General features: G+C 40.6%; 1 protein-coding gene across 8 annotated transcripts in view; it reads left to right on the plus strand.

Annotated features, from left to right (window-relative positions):
- Nucleotides 1-14,574, plus strand: part of LOC112113064 (bile acid receptor-like) — a 20,003-nt gene extending 5,429 nt beyond the window's left edge. For 4 of the 8 annotated variants that reach the window (XM_024209228.3, XM_024209230.3, XM_024209229.3 and 1 more), the window contains exons 2-13: nucleotides 1,395-1,527; nucleotides 2,181-2,307; nucleotides 5,623-5,985; nucleotides 7,172-7,192; nucleotides 10,034-10,174; nucleotides 10,869-11,008; nucleotides 11,110-11,214; nucleotides 11,347-11,446; nucleotides 12,881-13,009; nucleotides 13,451-13,570; nucleotides 13,752-13,865; nucleotides 14,221-14,574. In XM_024209228.3, the coding sequence (XP_024064996.1) occupies nucleotides 2,217-2,307; nucleotides 5,623-5,985; nucleotides 7,172-7,192; nucleotides 10,034-10,174; nucleotides 10,869-11,008; nucleotides 11,110-11,214; nucleotides 11,347-11,446; nucleotides 12,881-13,009; nucleotides 13,451-13,570; nucleotides 13,752-13,865; nucleotides 14,221-14,459 (1,563 nt within the window). In that variant the 5' untranslated portion in view covers nucleotides 1,395-1,527; nucleotides 2,181-2,216 and the 3' untranslated portion in view covers nucleotides 14,460-14,574. The remainder of the gene's footprint in view (nucleotides 1-1,394; nucleotides 1,528-2,180; nucleotides 2,308-5,622; nucleotides 5,986-7,171; nucleotides 7,193-10,033; nucleotides 10,175-10,868; nucleotides 11,009-11,109; nucleotides 11,215-11,346; nucleotides 11,447-12,880; nucleotides 13,010-13,450; nucleotides 13,571-13,751; nucleotides 13,866-14,220) is intronic. The other 4 variants (XM_024209227.3, XM_024209232.3, XM_024209231.3 and 1 more) reach the window with 2 other exon arrangements.
- The last annotated feature ends 4,314 nt before the right edge of the window (nucleotides 14,575-18,888 follow it).

An 18,888-nucleotide genomic window follows, 5' to 3' on the forward strand; every position in this document is an offset into this window, starting at 1 on the left:
TTGCATGAAGCATATCCCAGTTACATTATATCACTTATTACCGTATTCTCTCTAAATCTATTCCAGTTACATTATATTGACTTATTATTATATTTTTATAAAACCATGTAGACTGCACAACGTCACACCATGATGCTGTCATTTTCTTTCAGAGTACGGATATGTCTACATTGCAGAGGAAAGTGTGCCTACCAGTTTGGGTAGGCAGAGAGGCACATGCTAGCTTTGCTCAAGCTAGAGCATTAAAAATAGCAGCATGGATGTTGCAGCATGAGCTACCCACCCAGGTACAAGCCTGCCTGACCCTGTGGATCCAAGCTCAGGTGGCTAGGCCATGCTGATGCCCAGGCTGCAATGTCTACACTGCTGGTTTTAATGCATTAGTTAGAGCAAAGTTAGTCTGTCTCCCTAGGCTGGGAGGAGTGCTCCAAGCTGCAGTGTAGACATACCGTAAGAGTTTAACCTAGGATCTTCCCCAAACCATTGTGGAGCATACTATGTGCTTGGTGGCTGCAGTTCAATAATTTTTGTATCAACTGTGAATTTCTTTGGGATAAAAGTTTCAGTAGAAATGTAAAATATTGGGTGCATCTCTCTTAGGGTTCATCTACATTTGATCTTGGGGATGTGATTGAGGCACAGCTAGTGTGAGTACCTCTGTGTGAGCTGGGAATCACATCTCCCAGCTCAAATACAGATGTATCCATAGTGTGAGTATATACTATATTCTTTTTCTGTAGCACATTTCAGCATTTCATACAAGTTTTCAGTTACAGCATATGTTTTGTACACACTACATATTTTACATAAAGTCTATTTTAGAAATGTTTTAGACATTTTACATTTTTTTAGACAGGCATTCCTTGTATCCCTCCTCCTGTGAAGTAAGGTGCCTTATTTATCATGAGTCCAACTGTTCAGTACTTAGAGAGAAAATTATGATGATTAACTAACTTTAGAAACTTCTAAATATTACCTAAAATAGCTTTACCGTGATGATTTCAATAGTCAGAAATGTGGCTTAATTACAGTATTTTCAGCCCAGTTCAGTAGCTGTTAATCTGAAGTTCTCTAGCATGCAGCATTTTCATAGGTGTTAAAGCCCACATTATCCTGTTGTTACCTAAAATAACTGCTGAGTTTTGGATTTTGCAAAATATTGACTTTATATTTAATCAAATCCTGTAATTCTTTGAAAGCAACTTCACAGTTAACAGAATGAGCTTTCATTTATGATATTCTGTGATGTATAAAATGGCAAAATCAACATCATAATTAGTGCTAATTTGCCACCCTTGTCTGCTGTCTCACCCCCCTACTGGTCACAAAGCTCAGCAGAGGGGCCAAGAACCAAGTGAGCCATGGAGAGTTAATGTCCCTTCTCCTCTCTACAGATGGTTCCTCCTGAGCTGAGTTGAAGCATATTGGTTGGGGACAGTGCTGGCCAGAAGTTTGCACTGCCACTGCCCATCTTGTACTTGCTCTGGGGATATGCATAGAACTTCTGAGTCCAAGGCTGTCAGACTGGTACTTTTCATCTCTTTGACCCTCTGTACTCACTCCTATCATGCACTTTTTATTTTTACCAAATGATTATTTGCCTTCTTCATCTTTGTCATCCCTCCTCTTTGCTAAAGGAGAGACTATTAATATTTTAGTGGTGAGGCCCCCTTTGGAGCCTCACCTCTTCTGGAGAAGTCAAATTGACTGGTATCTTTAATCAATGCAGTTCCCCTAATCCTTCCCCACTGTGGAGAGAAGAGAAGGACACTAAGGCTATGGCAGCTACACCAGACTTTAGGCTGCAGTAGTGGCTTCAGAGCAACTCCACTGCTGCTATGAGATTAGTGTTGGAGAATATTAATCCTAGTCTAATTATTTGGAATGGGAACATAGTTTAGAGTAAAATCAGCGACATGAGAAGACTTATAAATGAATCCTCAACCCTGTTCATTAGCACCAACATAGTCTGAAATGCTGTAGACTCACAGTGACTTTCCATCTATCTGCATTTCTCTCATAATTCGCAAATGGCCTCATTATCTGGAGATGTTTCTTTTTTTTCAGGGCTGTTTAATCTGCCTCCCACAACAATTCTTTCTGAAGTAATGTTTGTCTTCTTTCTAATGAAAGCCTGAGTCTTGCCTTTTGAAGTAACTGGCAATGTTCTACTTCCTCAGATTTTCTTCTTAAAAGCCCATCATACACCAAAGTGAATGAAACAGTGGGAGCTGGAGCAGAGTATGGCAAATACCTTTGTAACTGTATCTGATGGGTACTGTCTTGCTGAACCCATTCAATATTATGGTGAGTAAAGCAAAATGAAAGCATTATGAAAACTCAGATTGTCTGCAGCAGTTACTCTTTTCTTTTGGTTTATTATTACAAAAGGTGCCTACCTTAAAGATCTAGGCACTTATACATTCAAATGGGGAATGATAAGCAAGCAAGTATGTTTCTAGTGAGCTTCCACAGGGATCAGTTCTTGGCCCTATGCTATTTAACATTTTTATTAATGACTTCAAAGAAAAGGTAAAGTCATCCCTGATAAAAAAAGTATGAGACGATACAAAAATTGGCGGGAGTGGTAAATAACTAAGAGGACATGTCACAGATACAGAGCAATCTGGATTGCTTGGTAAACTGGGCACAAGAAAACAATATGTGTTGTAATACTGCTAAATGTAATATCTAGGAGCAAAGAATGTAGGCCATACTTACCGGATGTCATGTGGGACTCTATCCGGGGAAGCAGTGACTGAAAAAGATTTGGGGGTCGTGCTGGATAATCGCTGAATATGAGCACCCAAAGTGATGCTATGCCCAAAAGGGCTAATGTGATCTTTGAGCGCATAAAGAGGGGAATCTCAAATAGGACTAGAGAGCTTATTTTACTTTTGTGTTTGGCACTGGTGTGACCCCTACTGGAATACTGTGTCCAGTTCTGGTGCCAACAATTCAGGAAGGATGTTGATAAATTGGAGAGGGTTCAGAGAAGAGCCACGAGAATGATTACAGGATTAGAAAACTTGCCTTATAGTGATAAACAGATTGATCTCCGTGATTCTATCTTAACAAAGAGAAGGTTAAGGGGTGTCTTGATTACAGTCTATAAGTACTTACATGGGGAACGAATATTTGATAATGCACTCTTCAATCTAGCAGAGACAGGTATAACATGTTCCAATGGCTGGAAGTTGAACTTAGACAAATTCAGACTGAAAATAAGGCATAATTTTTAACGATGAGGGTAATTAACCATTGGAACAATTTACCAAGGGTCATTGCAGATTTTCTCTCACTGTACATTTTAAAATCAAGATTCAATGTTTTTCTAAAAGATATGCTTTAGGAATTATTTTGGGGAAGCTCCAGGGCCTTTGTTATACAGGTCAGACTAGATGACCACAGTGGTCTCTCCTGGCCTTGGAATCTATGAAATATCCAGTGAGAGATATTCAAAATTCATTAAAATAATTCAGGTACAAAAATCTGTGCATTCAGTGTGATATGCTGACCATCAGTTTTATCCCAGGGTTGCACGGAGCAGTTTTTTTGTCGTCCTCTCGCACACAAAGGTTAAAAGTCTAGGTGTCATTAAACTATTCCAGACATACTGTAAAGGCCCTATGACTATTGCTTCCGCTCCAGTGTGACTGTGTAATTGAAGTTAGTATCTGGTTCAGGATGAGTGAACACTAAAGTCCTGATCAAAAGCCCATTTAAGGCAAAAAGACTTTCAAGATACTTCAGTGCTCCTTGGATCAGGCCTGAAAGGTAGACTAAAACAGGATACATAATGTACTGAAATATGCACACATATTCTTAACAAGAGGAAAGAACAGGTTAAAGAATATTCAGATAAACTAGATGCATTCAAGTCAACAGGGCCTGACGAAATTCATCCTAGGGTAGTTAAGGAATCAGCTGAAGCAATCTCAAAACCATTAACAATTATCTTTGAGAGCTCCTGGAGGGCGGGTGAAGTCCCAGAAGACTGGAGAAAGGCAAACATAGTACCTTTCTTTAAAATGGGGAACAAGGAGGACGTGAGGAATTATAAACTACTCAGCCTAACTTTCATACCTGGAAAATACCTGGAAAATACTGGAACAAATTATTAAACAATCAGTTTGTAAGATGAAATTCAGTAATGATAAGTGCAAAGTACTTAGGAAGAAAAAAATCAAATGGACTACTAAAAATGGTGAATAACTGGCTAGGTGGTAGTACTGCTGAAAAGGATCTGGGGGTTAGAGTGGATCAGAAACTGAATATGAGTCAACAAAGTGATGCAGTTGTGAAAAAAGCTAATATTCTGTGGTGTATTAACAGGAATGTTGTATGTAAGACATGAGAAGTAATTATCCCACTCTAGTCAGCAGTGGAGTGGCCTCAGCTAAAGTACTACATACACTTCTGGGTACCACACCTTAGGAAGGATGTGAACAAACTAGAGAGAGTCCAGAGAAGAGCAACAAAAATGAAAAAAAGGTTTAGAGACTCTAAACTATGAGGAAAGGTTAAAAAACTGGGCATGTTTAATCTTGAGAAAAGAAGACAGAGGGGGCACCTGATAAGCCTTCAAATATGTTAAGGGCTGTTATCAAGAAGACTGATCAACTGTTCTCCAGGTCCACTGAAGATAGGACAAGAAATAATACGCGTAGTCTTTAGCAAGGGAGATTTAAGTTAGATATTAGGAAAAACTTCCTAATTATACAGGTAGTTAAACACTGGAATGAGCTTCCAAGGGAGGTTGTAGAATCTCCATCATTGGAGGTTTTAAAAACGTGTTGGACAAACACCTGCCAGGGATGGTCCAGGTTTACTTTGACCTGCCACAGCGCAGAGGGCTGGACTTCATAGCTTCTCAAGGTCCTTTCCAGCCCTACATTTCTGTGATTCTTGTACATTTTGTTTCATTTTTAAACCAACTGCAAACATGATAAATAACTGTAAAAACAACTCCTGTCACAATGCTGTACAAACATATTAATGCAAGTATGACTATATGAAATCTGGGTTACACAGAGAAATATTAAATAAAACGTTCTGGCATTTGTGGTCTGTTGAATATCAGCTTTGAGATGTGTATGTGATGGTAAAATATGTCACCCTTTGGAATTTCTGAAATGCCCTTCTCTGCTTGTTAATGTTTTTCATTTTCATATATTGTGCCTGGAATGTGTTTTAATACAAAACATAAATGTTTCCCTCCTTAAAATGTTTACTTATTTAAGGGTAAATTTTCTGCTGGACTGATACCCAGCCTCTTTTCTGGAGCTCAACCTTAGTCCATATTAATGAACTACAGGCATAAGTCTGAGTATACCAAACTCTCACTACCTGAATTTCCTGCAATTTAACGATCTATGGAAAATTAAATTACTAATCTACAGGATTCCAGTAGCCCACAATATGACACTGACCAAACACATGAAAAGAATTTACTAAGAAAAATTGCAGGCACCAATTTTTAGGTGCAAAAGTGAAGCTACCCTTCTGAAAATTTCTCTTAATATTGACACATTATAAAAATAATTTAATATTTTCAGGTATATGAAGTCATAAATTCTTCCACAACCTTTTTGTTTTATTCTCATTTTTTTCATTATCTAGATGTTTTGCCAGAGCACATCAATTATCAGCTGCAAGACTCAGACTTTCAGGCTACTCCTTACTGCCAGTATTCAACTGTTCAGTTTCCTCCAATGTTACAGTCACAACCTTCCCAGTCACAATACAACACATACAGCCTGGATTCTCAATACAGTGATGGGCAGTACATAATCAGTAATTGTGAATTAAACAAGCCCCCCTGCATGGTTGCCCATAATGATGATGATGGATATCATGGACTAAAAAGGCCAAGACTAAGTCATTCCTCCTTGCGAATGAAGGGTCAGGAAGAGCTCTGTGTTGTATGTGGGGACAAAGCCTCAGGATACCACTACAATGCGCTCACTTGTGAAGGCTGTAAAGGTAAGGGAGAAATACCGTATATACTCGATCATAAGCCGGTTTGTTTATAAGCTGACCCCCCCTAAGATGGATAAGTAAAAATGGAAAAATTTTATGACCCGTTCATAAGCCAACCCTATAGTTCAGGGGTCAGCAAACTTTCGCTCCCGGGCCATGAAGATAAGCCGCTGGCGGGCCGAGATGGTTTGTTTACGTCGAGCGTCCGCAGGCACGGAGGTAAACCTAAGTAACCAAAGTGTCCCGGTGCACCAGCTGCTAACCTTGACGGGCCGGGACAGCAACTGGTGGGGACATTTTTTGGGGGGGAGAAGCTGGGGGTCAGGGGAGTAACCCCTGTGACCACCCCCCACATGACCCCACCCCTAGCCCGGGACCCCCACACTCTCCCCACCCCATCCCTTCCCACCTTATCTGGGAAGGATGTCTCTGACCTGGCTGGAGCTGCTCCGGCAGGCTGGGCAGCGCGGCCGCAAGTTGCTCCGGCGGGCCAGACCAGGCGGTGCGGCCGCAGCATGTTCCAGTGGGCTGGGCCAGGCGGCATGGCCACAGCGTGCTCTGGCGGGCCGGGCAGCACGGCCACAGCCTGCTCTGGGGGGCGGGGCCCAGCGGCACGGCTGTAGCCCGCTAGCCCTGGAGCTGCAGCTGCTTCGGAGGCTGGGTGGAGAGCAGCGTGGCCAGAAGCGGAGAGACTCTGGCCCCGCCTCTTCCCTTCTGGCTGTGCTGCCTCTCCTTGCTCCCTCTGTTGGGGGGAGGGGCTGTGTCCCACCTCTCCCTCTGTATACCCGTTCATAAGCCGACTCCCTTCTCTGGTGCTTCCCTTTTTTAGTAAAAAAATTCAGCTTATGAACAAGTATATACGGTAGTTTTATTTTGTGACTTAAAAGAAAAGTGCCCCATATTAATCAGTGCAGCATGCTGAAATTCCACATGTGCAATTTTAAATTAACACATTAATGTTAATTTTCAATTGACATTTTGGAGGACAGCTGCAATCTAGTTGAAGAGTGGAATAACTTATGGGATCCCCTCCTTTGAATCCCACTACTGACTGCTCCTTCTCTGCTACATCAGACTCCATCTTCTTGTCTTTGCTTTCAAGTATCTACATAACTCAACTCCTCTGTACTTATCTACCCTTGTCTCTTTACATGTTGCCCCATCCCCTCTGTTCCACCAATGATGCCAGACTCATCCACTCATTTGTCAGGTATGTAAAAAAAACATCACCACCCTTCTCCTTCCCTGCTTCCCCCACTGCATACAAAGTCTTCCTGAGCTTATGTGTAAGACCACTACCCTCACCACATTAAAATCCCTCCTAGAGATCTATTGCTGCTGTGAGAACTATAGATTGGGCAAATTCTGGAACTCTCTCATACAACACACACACAAAGCTATTGTTATTCAAGCAATATGTTGCAGTGGACAACTACCCCCTTGACCACTTTATTCACATTACTCCTCTTCCTCTATCTTTTATCTGCCTGCTTGTCTTTTAGCTTCTAAGTTGTTCAGGGCAAGGACTGTGCACTCTTTTGCGTTTGAAAAGTGCCTAGCACATTGTGGAAGCTATCAGAAACAGATAATACATTATAATACTGGTCCCAGTTTCACATTTTTGAGGAATTTAATTAATATCTATTTTCACAGTAAACATTATGTGAGGTGAAAACTGATTTCACACAATGCTACACATGGCTCTCGGGCCTGGCTGACTTCAGTGAAGTTGTGTCTGCTTATGCTGGTGGTGACTTTAGCTCATAATGCCTATGTATTAGCCCTGTGTTTTTCTCTCTCTCTGCTGGACTTGGATTCCTGAGGATCACTGCGATTTTGCATTTATCAAAGTTCCTTTTTCATGGAAACCAACTCATTTCTCAGGAACCAGATAATACAGCTCTAAGAATGGCGAAATCCCTACAAAGTGGTGTGGTGCATTCATAAGAACACAGGAATGGTGATATTGGGTCAGACCAATGATCTATCTAGCCCGGTATCTTGTTTTCTGACAGTGACCAGTGCCAGATGCTTCAGAGGGAATGGACAGAACAGGGCATCTATCGAGGGATCCCTCCTTCATCATCCAGTTGCAGCTTTTGGCAGTCAGAGGTTTTGGGACACCCAGAGCATGGGGTTGCATCCCTGACCAACTTGGCTAATAGCCATTGATGGACCTATCCTCCATGAACTTAGCTAATTCTTTTTTAAACCCAGTTATGCTTTTGGCCTTCCCAAAATTCCCTGGCAATGAGCTCTACAGGTTGACTGTGCATTGTGTGAAGAAATACTTCCTTATTTTTCTTTTAAACTTGCTACCTATTAATTTCATTGGGTGACCTCTTGTTCTTGTGTTATGTGAAAGGATAAAAAACACTTCCTTATTCATTTTCTCCACACCATTCATGATTTTATAAACCCCTATCATATCTCACCTTAGTCATCTCTTTTCTAAACTGAACAGTCCCCAGTGGTTTTAAACTCTTCTCAGATGGCAGTTGTTCCATACCCCTAATCATTGCTGTGGCCCTTCTCTGTACTTTCTCCAATTCTAATGTATCTTTTTTGAGAGGGGGCAGTGTCACGAGGTGGTCTACTCATTACTGGGTGGCACCCCCTTCTGGCAATTCTGGGGATTACCCCCTTTCTTCTATTCCACTGTTGCAGCTCTTCTCCTGCTCACGGAGTCGCAGTATGGCTGCTTTGTGACTTGGCAGTGTGGCGAGGTCACACTGTGATTTCCCCTTCCAGGGGGTCTGTCAGAGTTCCCTTGCACAAGCAGCGTCAGGCAGTCCTTATTCCCGCTGCCCTGACTATATCACTGCTGCAGCGACTCAAGCAGTCTTCCATTCACTGCCTCCCAGCAAATACCACTCTGCAGTAGATGATAGGGGAACCCAGGCTTGCCCTCTACTCTGGGTTCCAGTCCAGGGCCCAATAGTGAGCAGTTAAGGTCTGGACTTCCCTGGACTACTTCTTACCAGGCTTCCTCCCTGCTGTCTCCCACACTGTTGTTGGCCTCCTGCCTGTTCCCTCACAGCTTCCTTCTCATTGGCAGCCTCCACACAGCCTAATTCTCCCATTTGCAGGTTAATTGATTGATTGGGCCTACCTGGCCTAATTCAACTCTTTCAAGGCCGGAGTGGAGAGTACATCCCATCACAGGCAATCAGAACTGCACACATCATTCAAGGTGTGTGTGTACCGTGGATTTATATAGTGGCATTATGATATTTTCTGTCTTATTATCTATACCTTTCCTACTGGTTCCTACCATTCTATTAGCTTTTTTGACTGCTGCTGCACACTGAATGGATGTTTTCAGAGAATTATCCACAATGACTCCAATATCTCTTTCTTGAGTGGTAACAGCTAATTTAGACCCTATTTTAAATGTGTAGTTGGGATTATGCTTTCCAATGTGCATTACTCTACACTTTTCAACTCTGAACTTCCATCTGCCATTTTGTTCCTCAGTCTTCCAGTTTTGTGAGATCCCTTTGAAACTCTTTGCAGTCAGCTTTGGATTTAACGATCTTGAGTAATTTTGTATCATCTGCAAACCTTGCCACCTCATTGTTCACCCCTCTTCCAAGCTGCTAAACATGTTGCCTTTACTGTGTTCTCAGTCTCTATCAGACCTATATTATTTTGCTCATTTTAGTTTTCTCGGAACTACAGTGTCAAGTGTTAGAGTGTTGGTTAGACCTCCTACTTAGAATATGGTTTGAGCCATTACTTAAAAATTGGGGGGGGGGGAATTATGCTGGATTCCCTGCCACTTTTAATAGATCCCTCTAGTCATTGGTAAGGTGCCTGTCACTAGAAAGAGTGAAAGGGAGTTACCTTGGTCAAGCACTGATTAATATTAGGCATAAAACAGCAACAAAAGTAATCAATGATTATTAGATTGTTAGAAAATATTAAAATTTCATCAATCTGATCCTTTCATTGTAGAAACATCATACAGTAACTCTTTAAATAACTGAGAGTGGAATTACAAAGATTCCTTATATTCCTTCCCATCATCCAAAATATCTTTTGTTTCTAGGATTCTTTCGACGTAGTATTACCAAAAATGCAATATATAGATGCAAGAATGGTGGCCACTGTGAAATGGACATGTACATGCGGAGGAAGTGTCAGGAGTGTCGCCTGAAGAAGTGTAAGGCTGTGGGAATGTTGGCAGAGTGTAAGTGCTTCACTGCTCCTTACAACTGCAACAAATTCTCTGGCATACTATTTTCCAAAGCCAGTTTCTTTATTTTGCTTTAGGAAGTTTTAACTTTGGAGGGTCCTCCCCTAGGTTCAGAGCATTTGTGGTATTTCTTTTTCCACCCATATTGGTCATCAGTATTTGGGAAATATCCTCTCTAAAGTGATGCAGACTTACTTGTGATCTAGAATTGCTGTGTCAGGCACCTTAACTGAATCAGAGAAGGGTCTATGAAATTGCCATCAAGAGATAGCTAAAGGTGGTGAACTGTGACTGATCTCCATAAGCGTGTTTAATGCTCTTTCATGTTACAAAAAGATAAAAAATAAATTTTGCCCATGTTCATTCTTCATGTGAAACCCTTATGTTCATATGGTTCAGAGCCTAGGTTAAGAGAATGTGACGTCAGACTGTTTGACCCCTGCCCACATCTAGGCTATTGATAGGAACTGACTGACAAAACACATTATGTTGCTACCATCATAGGCAGAACCTGGAACTACCTGTTATCTGAGAACATTCATAGGTAGGAAGCTGCTTTCCATATAGATGATAAGCTACTGAGGTGCCAGACTTATAAAGTCTGCATAATAAAACAAGTGTTTGTTTTGAACAGTACAGGTATTTGAACTTTGATAAATACGTTGATACAGAATTATATATCTTACAGGTTTGCTGACTGAAGTCCAGTGTAAATCAAAACGACTCCGAAAGAATTTCAAGCAGAAGAGCAGTTTCCTTTGTAGCATCAAGGTGGAAGATGAGGGAGTAAACAGCAAGCATGTTTCATCCACAACTAGACCTGGAAAAGTGGGAGATTTTACCTATTTAAAATGTATCTTTTCATTGTAATACATTATTTTTACCTTACCACATATGTATTGTCATTTATCTGATTCTTTTTTTTAAAGATCCAAGAGAGGATGGAACTAACTCCAGTGGAACATCAACTTATTGATCACATTGTGGCAGCCCATCAAAAATATACAATTCCCCTAGAGGAAGCAAAGAAGTTTGTACGTGTTCAGAATGGACAGGACACAATACAGCGATATTAATTAATATTGTTATATTTATTTTTTCACATTCTAGCAGTGTATTTTGGCAATACCAAATGTTTCTAATCTTGCTTTCTTTCTTTTATTCAGCTGCAGGAAACTGCAAACCCTGAAGAGAGTTTTCTGCGGCTCTCAGAGACAGCAGTTGTTCATGTGCAAGTACTAGTGGATTTCACAAAGAGACTCCCAGGTAACTTTATAAAATAATTTAACAAACTCTTCACCACAAGCAGTATAATTTAGCCTTACTCTAAGAGAAGGACATTTATTTATGTGGCATGCATACTCTGAGAAAAGATATACAGTTCAGAAAAACTATTCAATTGATTCATTATTAATTTTATTTGCAAATGTTAATACTTAGGGACACTCTGGTTATCTTCCCTAGACCTGAGGAAGACCTCTGTGAAGCTCAAAAGCTTATTCCTTCCACCAACAGAAGTTAGTCCACTAAAAGATATTACCTCACCCACATTGTCTCTCTCATATCCTGGGACCAACACAGCTACAACAACACTGCAAATGACAATTAGGAAGGCCATTAATTCACTAGCATTTGAAAAACAAAGAAGCAGTTCCTTGTTCTTTCTTTCAAGAAGCCAATTCAACATGTATGACACACATTTCACTTCAATAACAGTACAATTCACCACCTTTTTTTCCAAATCCAAAAATCAGACAATATACAATATGCAATAATTGATCCATATTTTCTCAAAAATATACAATTAGAAATGCTGTCTCAAGTGAATTATTGTTCATCTTATTGTCTGAACTCTGTTTCACTTTGTCACAGCAAAAAGTGAAGTTACTTTATGTATCAAAAATAAAAGAGGTATACTATAATAAAATAATGAATGGCGTAGAGAAGACAAATCAGGCACTCCCATTCATCCTCTCTTATAATACAAAAACAAGGAAACGTTTGATTTAGTTGAAAGGTGATACATTTAAAACCGATAAAAGGAAATACTTTTTTTACACAGTGTACAATTAATTTGTAGAACTCATTGTCAAAAGATATTGGGTTTGTCTACAGCAGGAATTTTCACACTAAGTATCTAGCACTGGTCCAGCTTCACTGGTGGTAGCACCAGTGGAAAAACAGGAATGTTTACCACCCTGTTAAGTAAACCTGCGCTGATCAGGATTAAGAAATCCTTGCAATTTAACTGAATGTCCCCTTGCTCTTGTAGGAGACCAAGAGGTGAGTACATGTCTGTGGCTAAACAGAACATCCACAGTTACACCAGACAAGATAACAAATGTATAGGATATAAGCCCTCTGGCTGCAGGGCAGGTTATTCCAAAATTGTCTACTAGTTTCTTGTACCTTCCTCTGAAATTTCTAGTATTGGCCACTGTCATTGACAGAATGGTGGACTAGATGGATCACTGGTCTGATCCATGATGTCAATTCCTATGTACATGTAAAATATCTAGAAAGACCACAAGACTCTGCTAGCTGAGATTGCTCCTTTACTGCTTGGTACAAGGATCTTGCCTTTGATGCAACTACGGTTCCTACTGTCTCTTAAAGCCAGAGACTAATAATTTTTGGTAACTTATATTGGTAGCCTGAGGCCAAACAGCCACCCCTAATTTTGAATCTTATTGAATACAGGATTTGAAAGTTTAGCCAATGATGACCAGATTGCATTGTTAAAAGGTTCAACGGTGGAAGCAATGTTTTTGCGTTCGGCCCAGATATATAATCAAAGAGCTAATGAATGCCAGTCATCAGTGAGTGAAAGTAAGTAAGTTTTAATGCTAACAGTTGTGTGAATTCAAACAACAGTTTTGTATTTCTTGACTTATTTTTTTCAGCAAGCCTGGCTCCTCTGGACACTGCACCTAAATGGGGTTGTCATTCAAGCATAGAAGGGTTTTTCTTATAATAGCTTTGATAATAATGTCCACCTACCCTTCACTTTTTTAAAAGACCCCAACAAATAACTCTCTTGCCTCTCATTAGCCCCAAAGAGGTAGCAGTGCTTCTGGAATGTTTATACAACAGAATATTGGGTGGGTGGGGAGGTATGTGAACTTAACTGTACTGTGTATCCCCTGTACTGGATTTACAAATAGTGTACTCTTGTCTAGGACTCATTTGCAAAACATTTGCAACCCAATGTTTAAATAGAGTAAAATTAAATGCAGAAGTGGACTTTTAATATTGTTTTCCTTGTTCTAGGTCATGTAAGATTTTCTGATCATGCTGTGTATTGTCATGTTCAAGACATTGATAAAAGCACTATTTATTCCATGGAAATATCTCACAGTGAAGAGAGTCCAACTTCCACAACTACCACAGGTAGATGAGCCCTCAATACCTCAAGAATTATCATTCTTTTACTAAATTTGCTAATAATTTTGAGATAAAATAGTTTGAGGATTTTAAAATTACTCAAAAGTTTTTGAGAAAATGAATTGACAATGGCAACACGAGTTTGCTCCTGGATTGATTTTTCAATAGCTTGATTTCATTTTTAAAGGTATCACTGAGGAGTTTATCACTGCGCTATTTTACTTCTACAGAAGCATGGGAGAACTTAATGTGACTGAGACGGAATATGCCCTACTTGTAGCAACTATTATATTTTTTTCAGGTAAACTTTCAGATTAATGAAGAAGTAATTATGTTCCATATACAAATTAATTTTTTTTTTAAATTAACTGATCACTTTCAAATCAAATATGCTCAAGCCACTGTCCTAAGAAGCAAAAAGTGTGTAACTATTTTATGTGTTATTTTGCTTTGCTATTCTTTTTCCTCAATGTATAATATTTCTTGAGAGTTCAATTTCGCTAATCATTGCATTTCATTTTATGCCTTTCATTTATGTCAAATCCTGTTATCATTCAAATGAGTAGTCTCACCAAAATTAATGGGACTACTCAGAGAAAATAAAGTGATCAGATTTGGGTCCCAAATTATATTAATATACTATTGTTGTTTTGCAGATCGCCCACTCCTAAAAAACAAACAACACGTGGAAAAACTCCAAGAACCCCTTTTAGGTATTTTGTACAAATATTCAAAAATTTATCATCCAGAAGATCCACAGCATTTTGCACGCCTCATAGGGAGGCTTACCGAACTCAGGACCCTCAATCACAACCATTCAGAAGTGCTAGTAACTTGGAGGACAAAAGACCCCAAACTGACCTCTTTACTCTGTGAAATTTGGGATTTGCATTGAACTATATTACTGTTGTTATACAAATGGCTGATTTTCCTTAAACTTGCAGAAATGCAAACTGTTCAGAAACGTCTTACTTTTATAAAAACATACTAAAATTTTCACTTTTATTTTACATGGCTGCAGCGTCTTCTTCAACAAAAATATTGTATTTAATATCTGTAGTAATAATCTATATTTTAAACAAATATTGGATCACAAGTCATGCTCTGTTGAAGTGATCCAGTATTAAATATATAAAATTTATCTTAAACTTTATTACCACAAATGGGAAACAAAGTAGAATTTAAATCAGGTTCACAGTTTGAACTGAGTCCCCAGGAAAAATACAGTAGCAGATCCTTCATTTAAAAACACAAAAAATCTAATCCTCCTCTTACTTAGGTACTATGATTCTAATATTGCCGTGCCATTAGACTGAAAAGTTAATTTCCTGGGATCTGTTCAACTTGTGCAACATCTTCCTTGCAAGAATTATGTGACCATGTTGGGAAATTTGCCAGGTGTATAATCCAGTGGGTAGCATGTATGTCCAAAAGGCCCCAGAAAAAGTAGGAAAAAGGATACAGTGGCCCCGATGGACACTGCAAGTATAATGTTATTAAAACTTTTAAAATCTTGGGAAGGCTGGGTGCATAAATTGTCACCTGAATGTGACCCTGGCAGGATTATAGTGCTCATATTTTTACACATGAATTACTCTGGAATGGTTTCTCCAAAGCAGATAAGCACAAAATATACTTTTTCAATTTCAGCAATGTAGGTCTTTTTTCCTTACCTACTATGGGTGAAATCCTGTCCCCACTGAAGTCAATACCAAAATGTCAACTGACTCTAGTGGGACCAGGATTTAACTGTGTATTTTTGCCTACCAATCATAGTGCAAGTTTTATGGAGGATGTCATAAGGACTCTACATTAATGCTTGAATTCTCTGTTACATTTATCATGACTATAATGGGGTAGAAGATTCCTATATGGATTTGAGGATTCTTTTTCAAGACACCAGTCTCAATTAGAGGCACTCAAATTCATTTGTTGAATAACTTCATTAAAGAAAATGGAAATACAGTGGAGATGAATGTGACTTTTCTCCAACAATGGTCACATTCTGGAGCGGTTGAGATCAATGTTCTACTGCTGGCATGTGCTGTTCCAGAGTCTGCTCCATCTCCCAACACAGGCTATATATCCCATTTCCTTAATGTATACAAGGATTCCAGCAGCACGTTTTTCCTGCATCAGACATAGCATCATGATAGATTATGTTGGAGGCAGAATACTATGAAGAGTGAAATCCTCCTCTTACTCAGAAGAGCAGGATCAATGGAACTACTTATGTGAGGTTGTCATGGGGTGGATGTACTCCATGCTAGGCCTGCAACCAAAGGGTTAATACAAGCACTGCTAACCACTGCTGATTGGCAGTCTCACAGCAGCTGGGAGGATAAAAATGCTTGGAAGCAGAAAGGTGGGGTGGCTGCCAGAGGAGTGAGCAGGCTAGAGAAAGGAGCTTCTGTCAGCAAGCTACTAAACAGCTGCCTAAAGACAACAGCACAGGAGGGGATGAACTGACCAACAGGTGAGAGAGCCTGCAGAGATCCAGGGGAAGATAGGAAGGTGCTCAGGGCACTGTCTGTTGAAGAGTCCTGATCCTGTTTATCTAGCTTGAGGGCTCTGAGCTGGAACCCTGTGGAGTGGGTGGTCCTGGGTACCCCTACTGACAAACTTGTGAGTGAAGAAAGGGTTTTCAGACTCCTGGGCATCAGGACTGCTAGGCTGTAAGCCCCAGGGCTGTGCCATACTTGACCAGAAGGGGTGCTGTTGCATGGATCTACCACCTCACAGGTGAACAGAATCTAGCCTATAAAGGGGAATAATTTGGTTGGTGGGTTTTTTTTTTTTTTTTTTTAGTAGTTTTAGAAAATTACATGCTCCCATTGGAAACTTACATCCACTCTGGGCACTGCCTATAACTGTGTGTGGGTAGAATTCCATAGTCAGTAGTGCCCCCATCTTACTAAAAAGAGAGGAATAAAGAGATGAGGGGTATATAAAGAAGACTATAATAAAATCTTATTTGAAACATTCTACACAGCCATTAAACATTTCTCACCATAGAATGAATGTGAACTTTCAAATAGTTTAATCTCAGGATTATTATAAAAACAACTGACTTCTTAGTGTTGTGTTTTTTTTTAACAGAATCAAAACATAATAAATGTAAAAGAGACTCAGGCAGCTGGTGTGCATCTCCTCCCACAATGAGTTTGCTATTGCACCTAATCATATTTTTTTTTTTTTTTTTTTTTCTACAGACTCTTTTTTTTGCTTTTTTTTGGATTGTTTTTTTTTTTTTCAATAAAGTTTCATGATACTTAATGGGCAGCTGATTCTCTTGCTAATGTTTTCAAGGTTATGCTAATCTGAAAATGTTAATTAGCACCTCTTATATTTTGTCATTAAAATATTTTCATATCGCAGATTAAAAACCATGTATGAATACTTTCATCTAGTCGATAGACAGATTGAATCAAACCATCATGCATGTGGATCTTTCATCACTTTTGAATTATAATGCAAATAGTGACCACAGACTAAAGATATATCTTTAAAATCTTAAATTTAAGTTTTATATTTTTTTCAGAAATTATATATGTTTTTGCCCTATATACATACTACTAGTGTTTTTTACTATAGTTTGAGACTTTTATTTTGTATGGATTTAGGAAGAGTCAAAGGAGTGCTCTAACCACATAACTTACAACTGTAAGTGGTGTAACTATGTGCATCAAGTATGACTGTTTGGTGGCCTACACTCTGTTATACTGACTAAAAGGAGTGGAAAATAAGATATGTAAAGCTTTGAGGCACCACAGCCTCAGACTAAAGGAATGAAGGGAACAGGTGAAACAAGCAGAGACTATTAGGACAAAAAAGGAAATAAGTGAAGGGAGCTGTTCCTCCTAATATTTTTCCCCTCCCTACCTGTTTCCATTTCTTCTCCCTCTCTCCTCCTCTAAAATGAGATATAGTAAAGTGAGTACAAAAGAGCTATTTTTAAAGGCAAGTTAAAGTGCAGTCCTATCCTGAAAAGTAGGTCTTTAACAAGTATGGGTGGAGATTTCTAACCTTTCAGTGGTGTCCCACTCAAGTTTGCTGTTTAGATAAAAATAAATAGGGGATGTGTATATTTTAGATTGGGAGTAGGCAACCTATGGCCAAAGGTGGCACGAGAACTGATTTTCAATGGCACTCACACTGGCCGGGTCCTGGCCACTGGTCTGGAGGGCTCTGCATTTTAATGTAGTTTTAAATCAAGCTTCTGAAACATTTTAAAAACCTTATTTACTTTACATACAACAATAGTTTAGTTATATACTATAGACTTATAGAAAGAGACCTTCTAAAACAGTTTAAAATGTATTACTGGCACGCAAAACCTTAGAGTGATAAATGAAGACACGGCACACCACTTCTGAAAGGTTGCTGACCCCTGTTTTAGATTTTTGTCATCTCACCTTGAGAATCCACCTGGGCTCTTTCCTCCTTATGCACTATCCCCAGTAATAGTCCACTGATCAAATTATGCTCTCCATACCACCTGTGCAAAGCCAGTAGCCTTTACGACAGGTGCAACAGGATAATAATTTAAGAAAGGCCGAGACATTATTTGGCACAGAATGGAAGGCATTAGGTTTTCAGAGGTATTACCAAGAGCAGAAGTTGGCCTGAAGCATTATTACAGGTAATGACAAATGATATGAGCGGCACAGAGCAACCCTAAGATCCCAGAGAGAAGGTTTGAGGCTGGCAGGTATTCCAAGCCACCTTTTCCCTGAGGGGAGTTGCTGCTGCGAGGCAGTGACTAGGGGAGCAGAGGAGGCTGCTGTATCTGAGCCCTACGCCCTTCTCAGGGCAGGCCCCGGGGAAGCTGCCCAAAGACTCGGGGTCAATCTGTTTCCAAACAAGGCTGAGGTGTGAAGGGGGCGTCCCGGTTTCTTCTGCCCCACCTGCGTGTGTCCACTTGAGCCGTCCCCCGCCGGCTGACAGCCCGATGAGCGTCCCGGCGCCGGGGGCCAGGCTGCGGCCAGCTCGCGCCACACCGCGCCGGGGGCTCCCCACACAGCCACCGCTGCACCGTGCCCCCTCCCAGCTGTCCCCGCGCGGGCAGCACGCGGCCCCCCCGGCTCGCGCCACACCGCGCCGGGGGCTCCCCACACAGCCACCGCTGTACCGTGCCCCCTCCCACCTGTCCCCGCGCGGGCAGCACGCGGCCCCCCGGCTCGCGCTTCCCGCCTTTTCCGTCTCCCGCTGGCTCGCGCGGCCGTCAACCTCCGCGCCGCTGCGCTCAGGGGTGGGGTAGGGGGAGCGGCGGCGGCGGCGGCGCGCGGTCCCTTTGAGCCCCTGGTTCTCATGTTGCGGGGCCT

The sequence above is a fragment of the Terrapene carolina genome, unplaced genomic scaffold (genome assembly GCF_002925995.2).
Source record: "Terrapene carolina triunguis isolate 2854851 unplaced genomic scaffold, T_m_triunguis-2.0 Scaffold926, whole genome shotgun sequence".
NCBI classification, from domain to species: domain Eukaryota; kingdom Metazoa; phylum Chordata; order Testudines; family Emydidae; genus Terrapene; species Terrapene triunguis.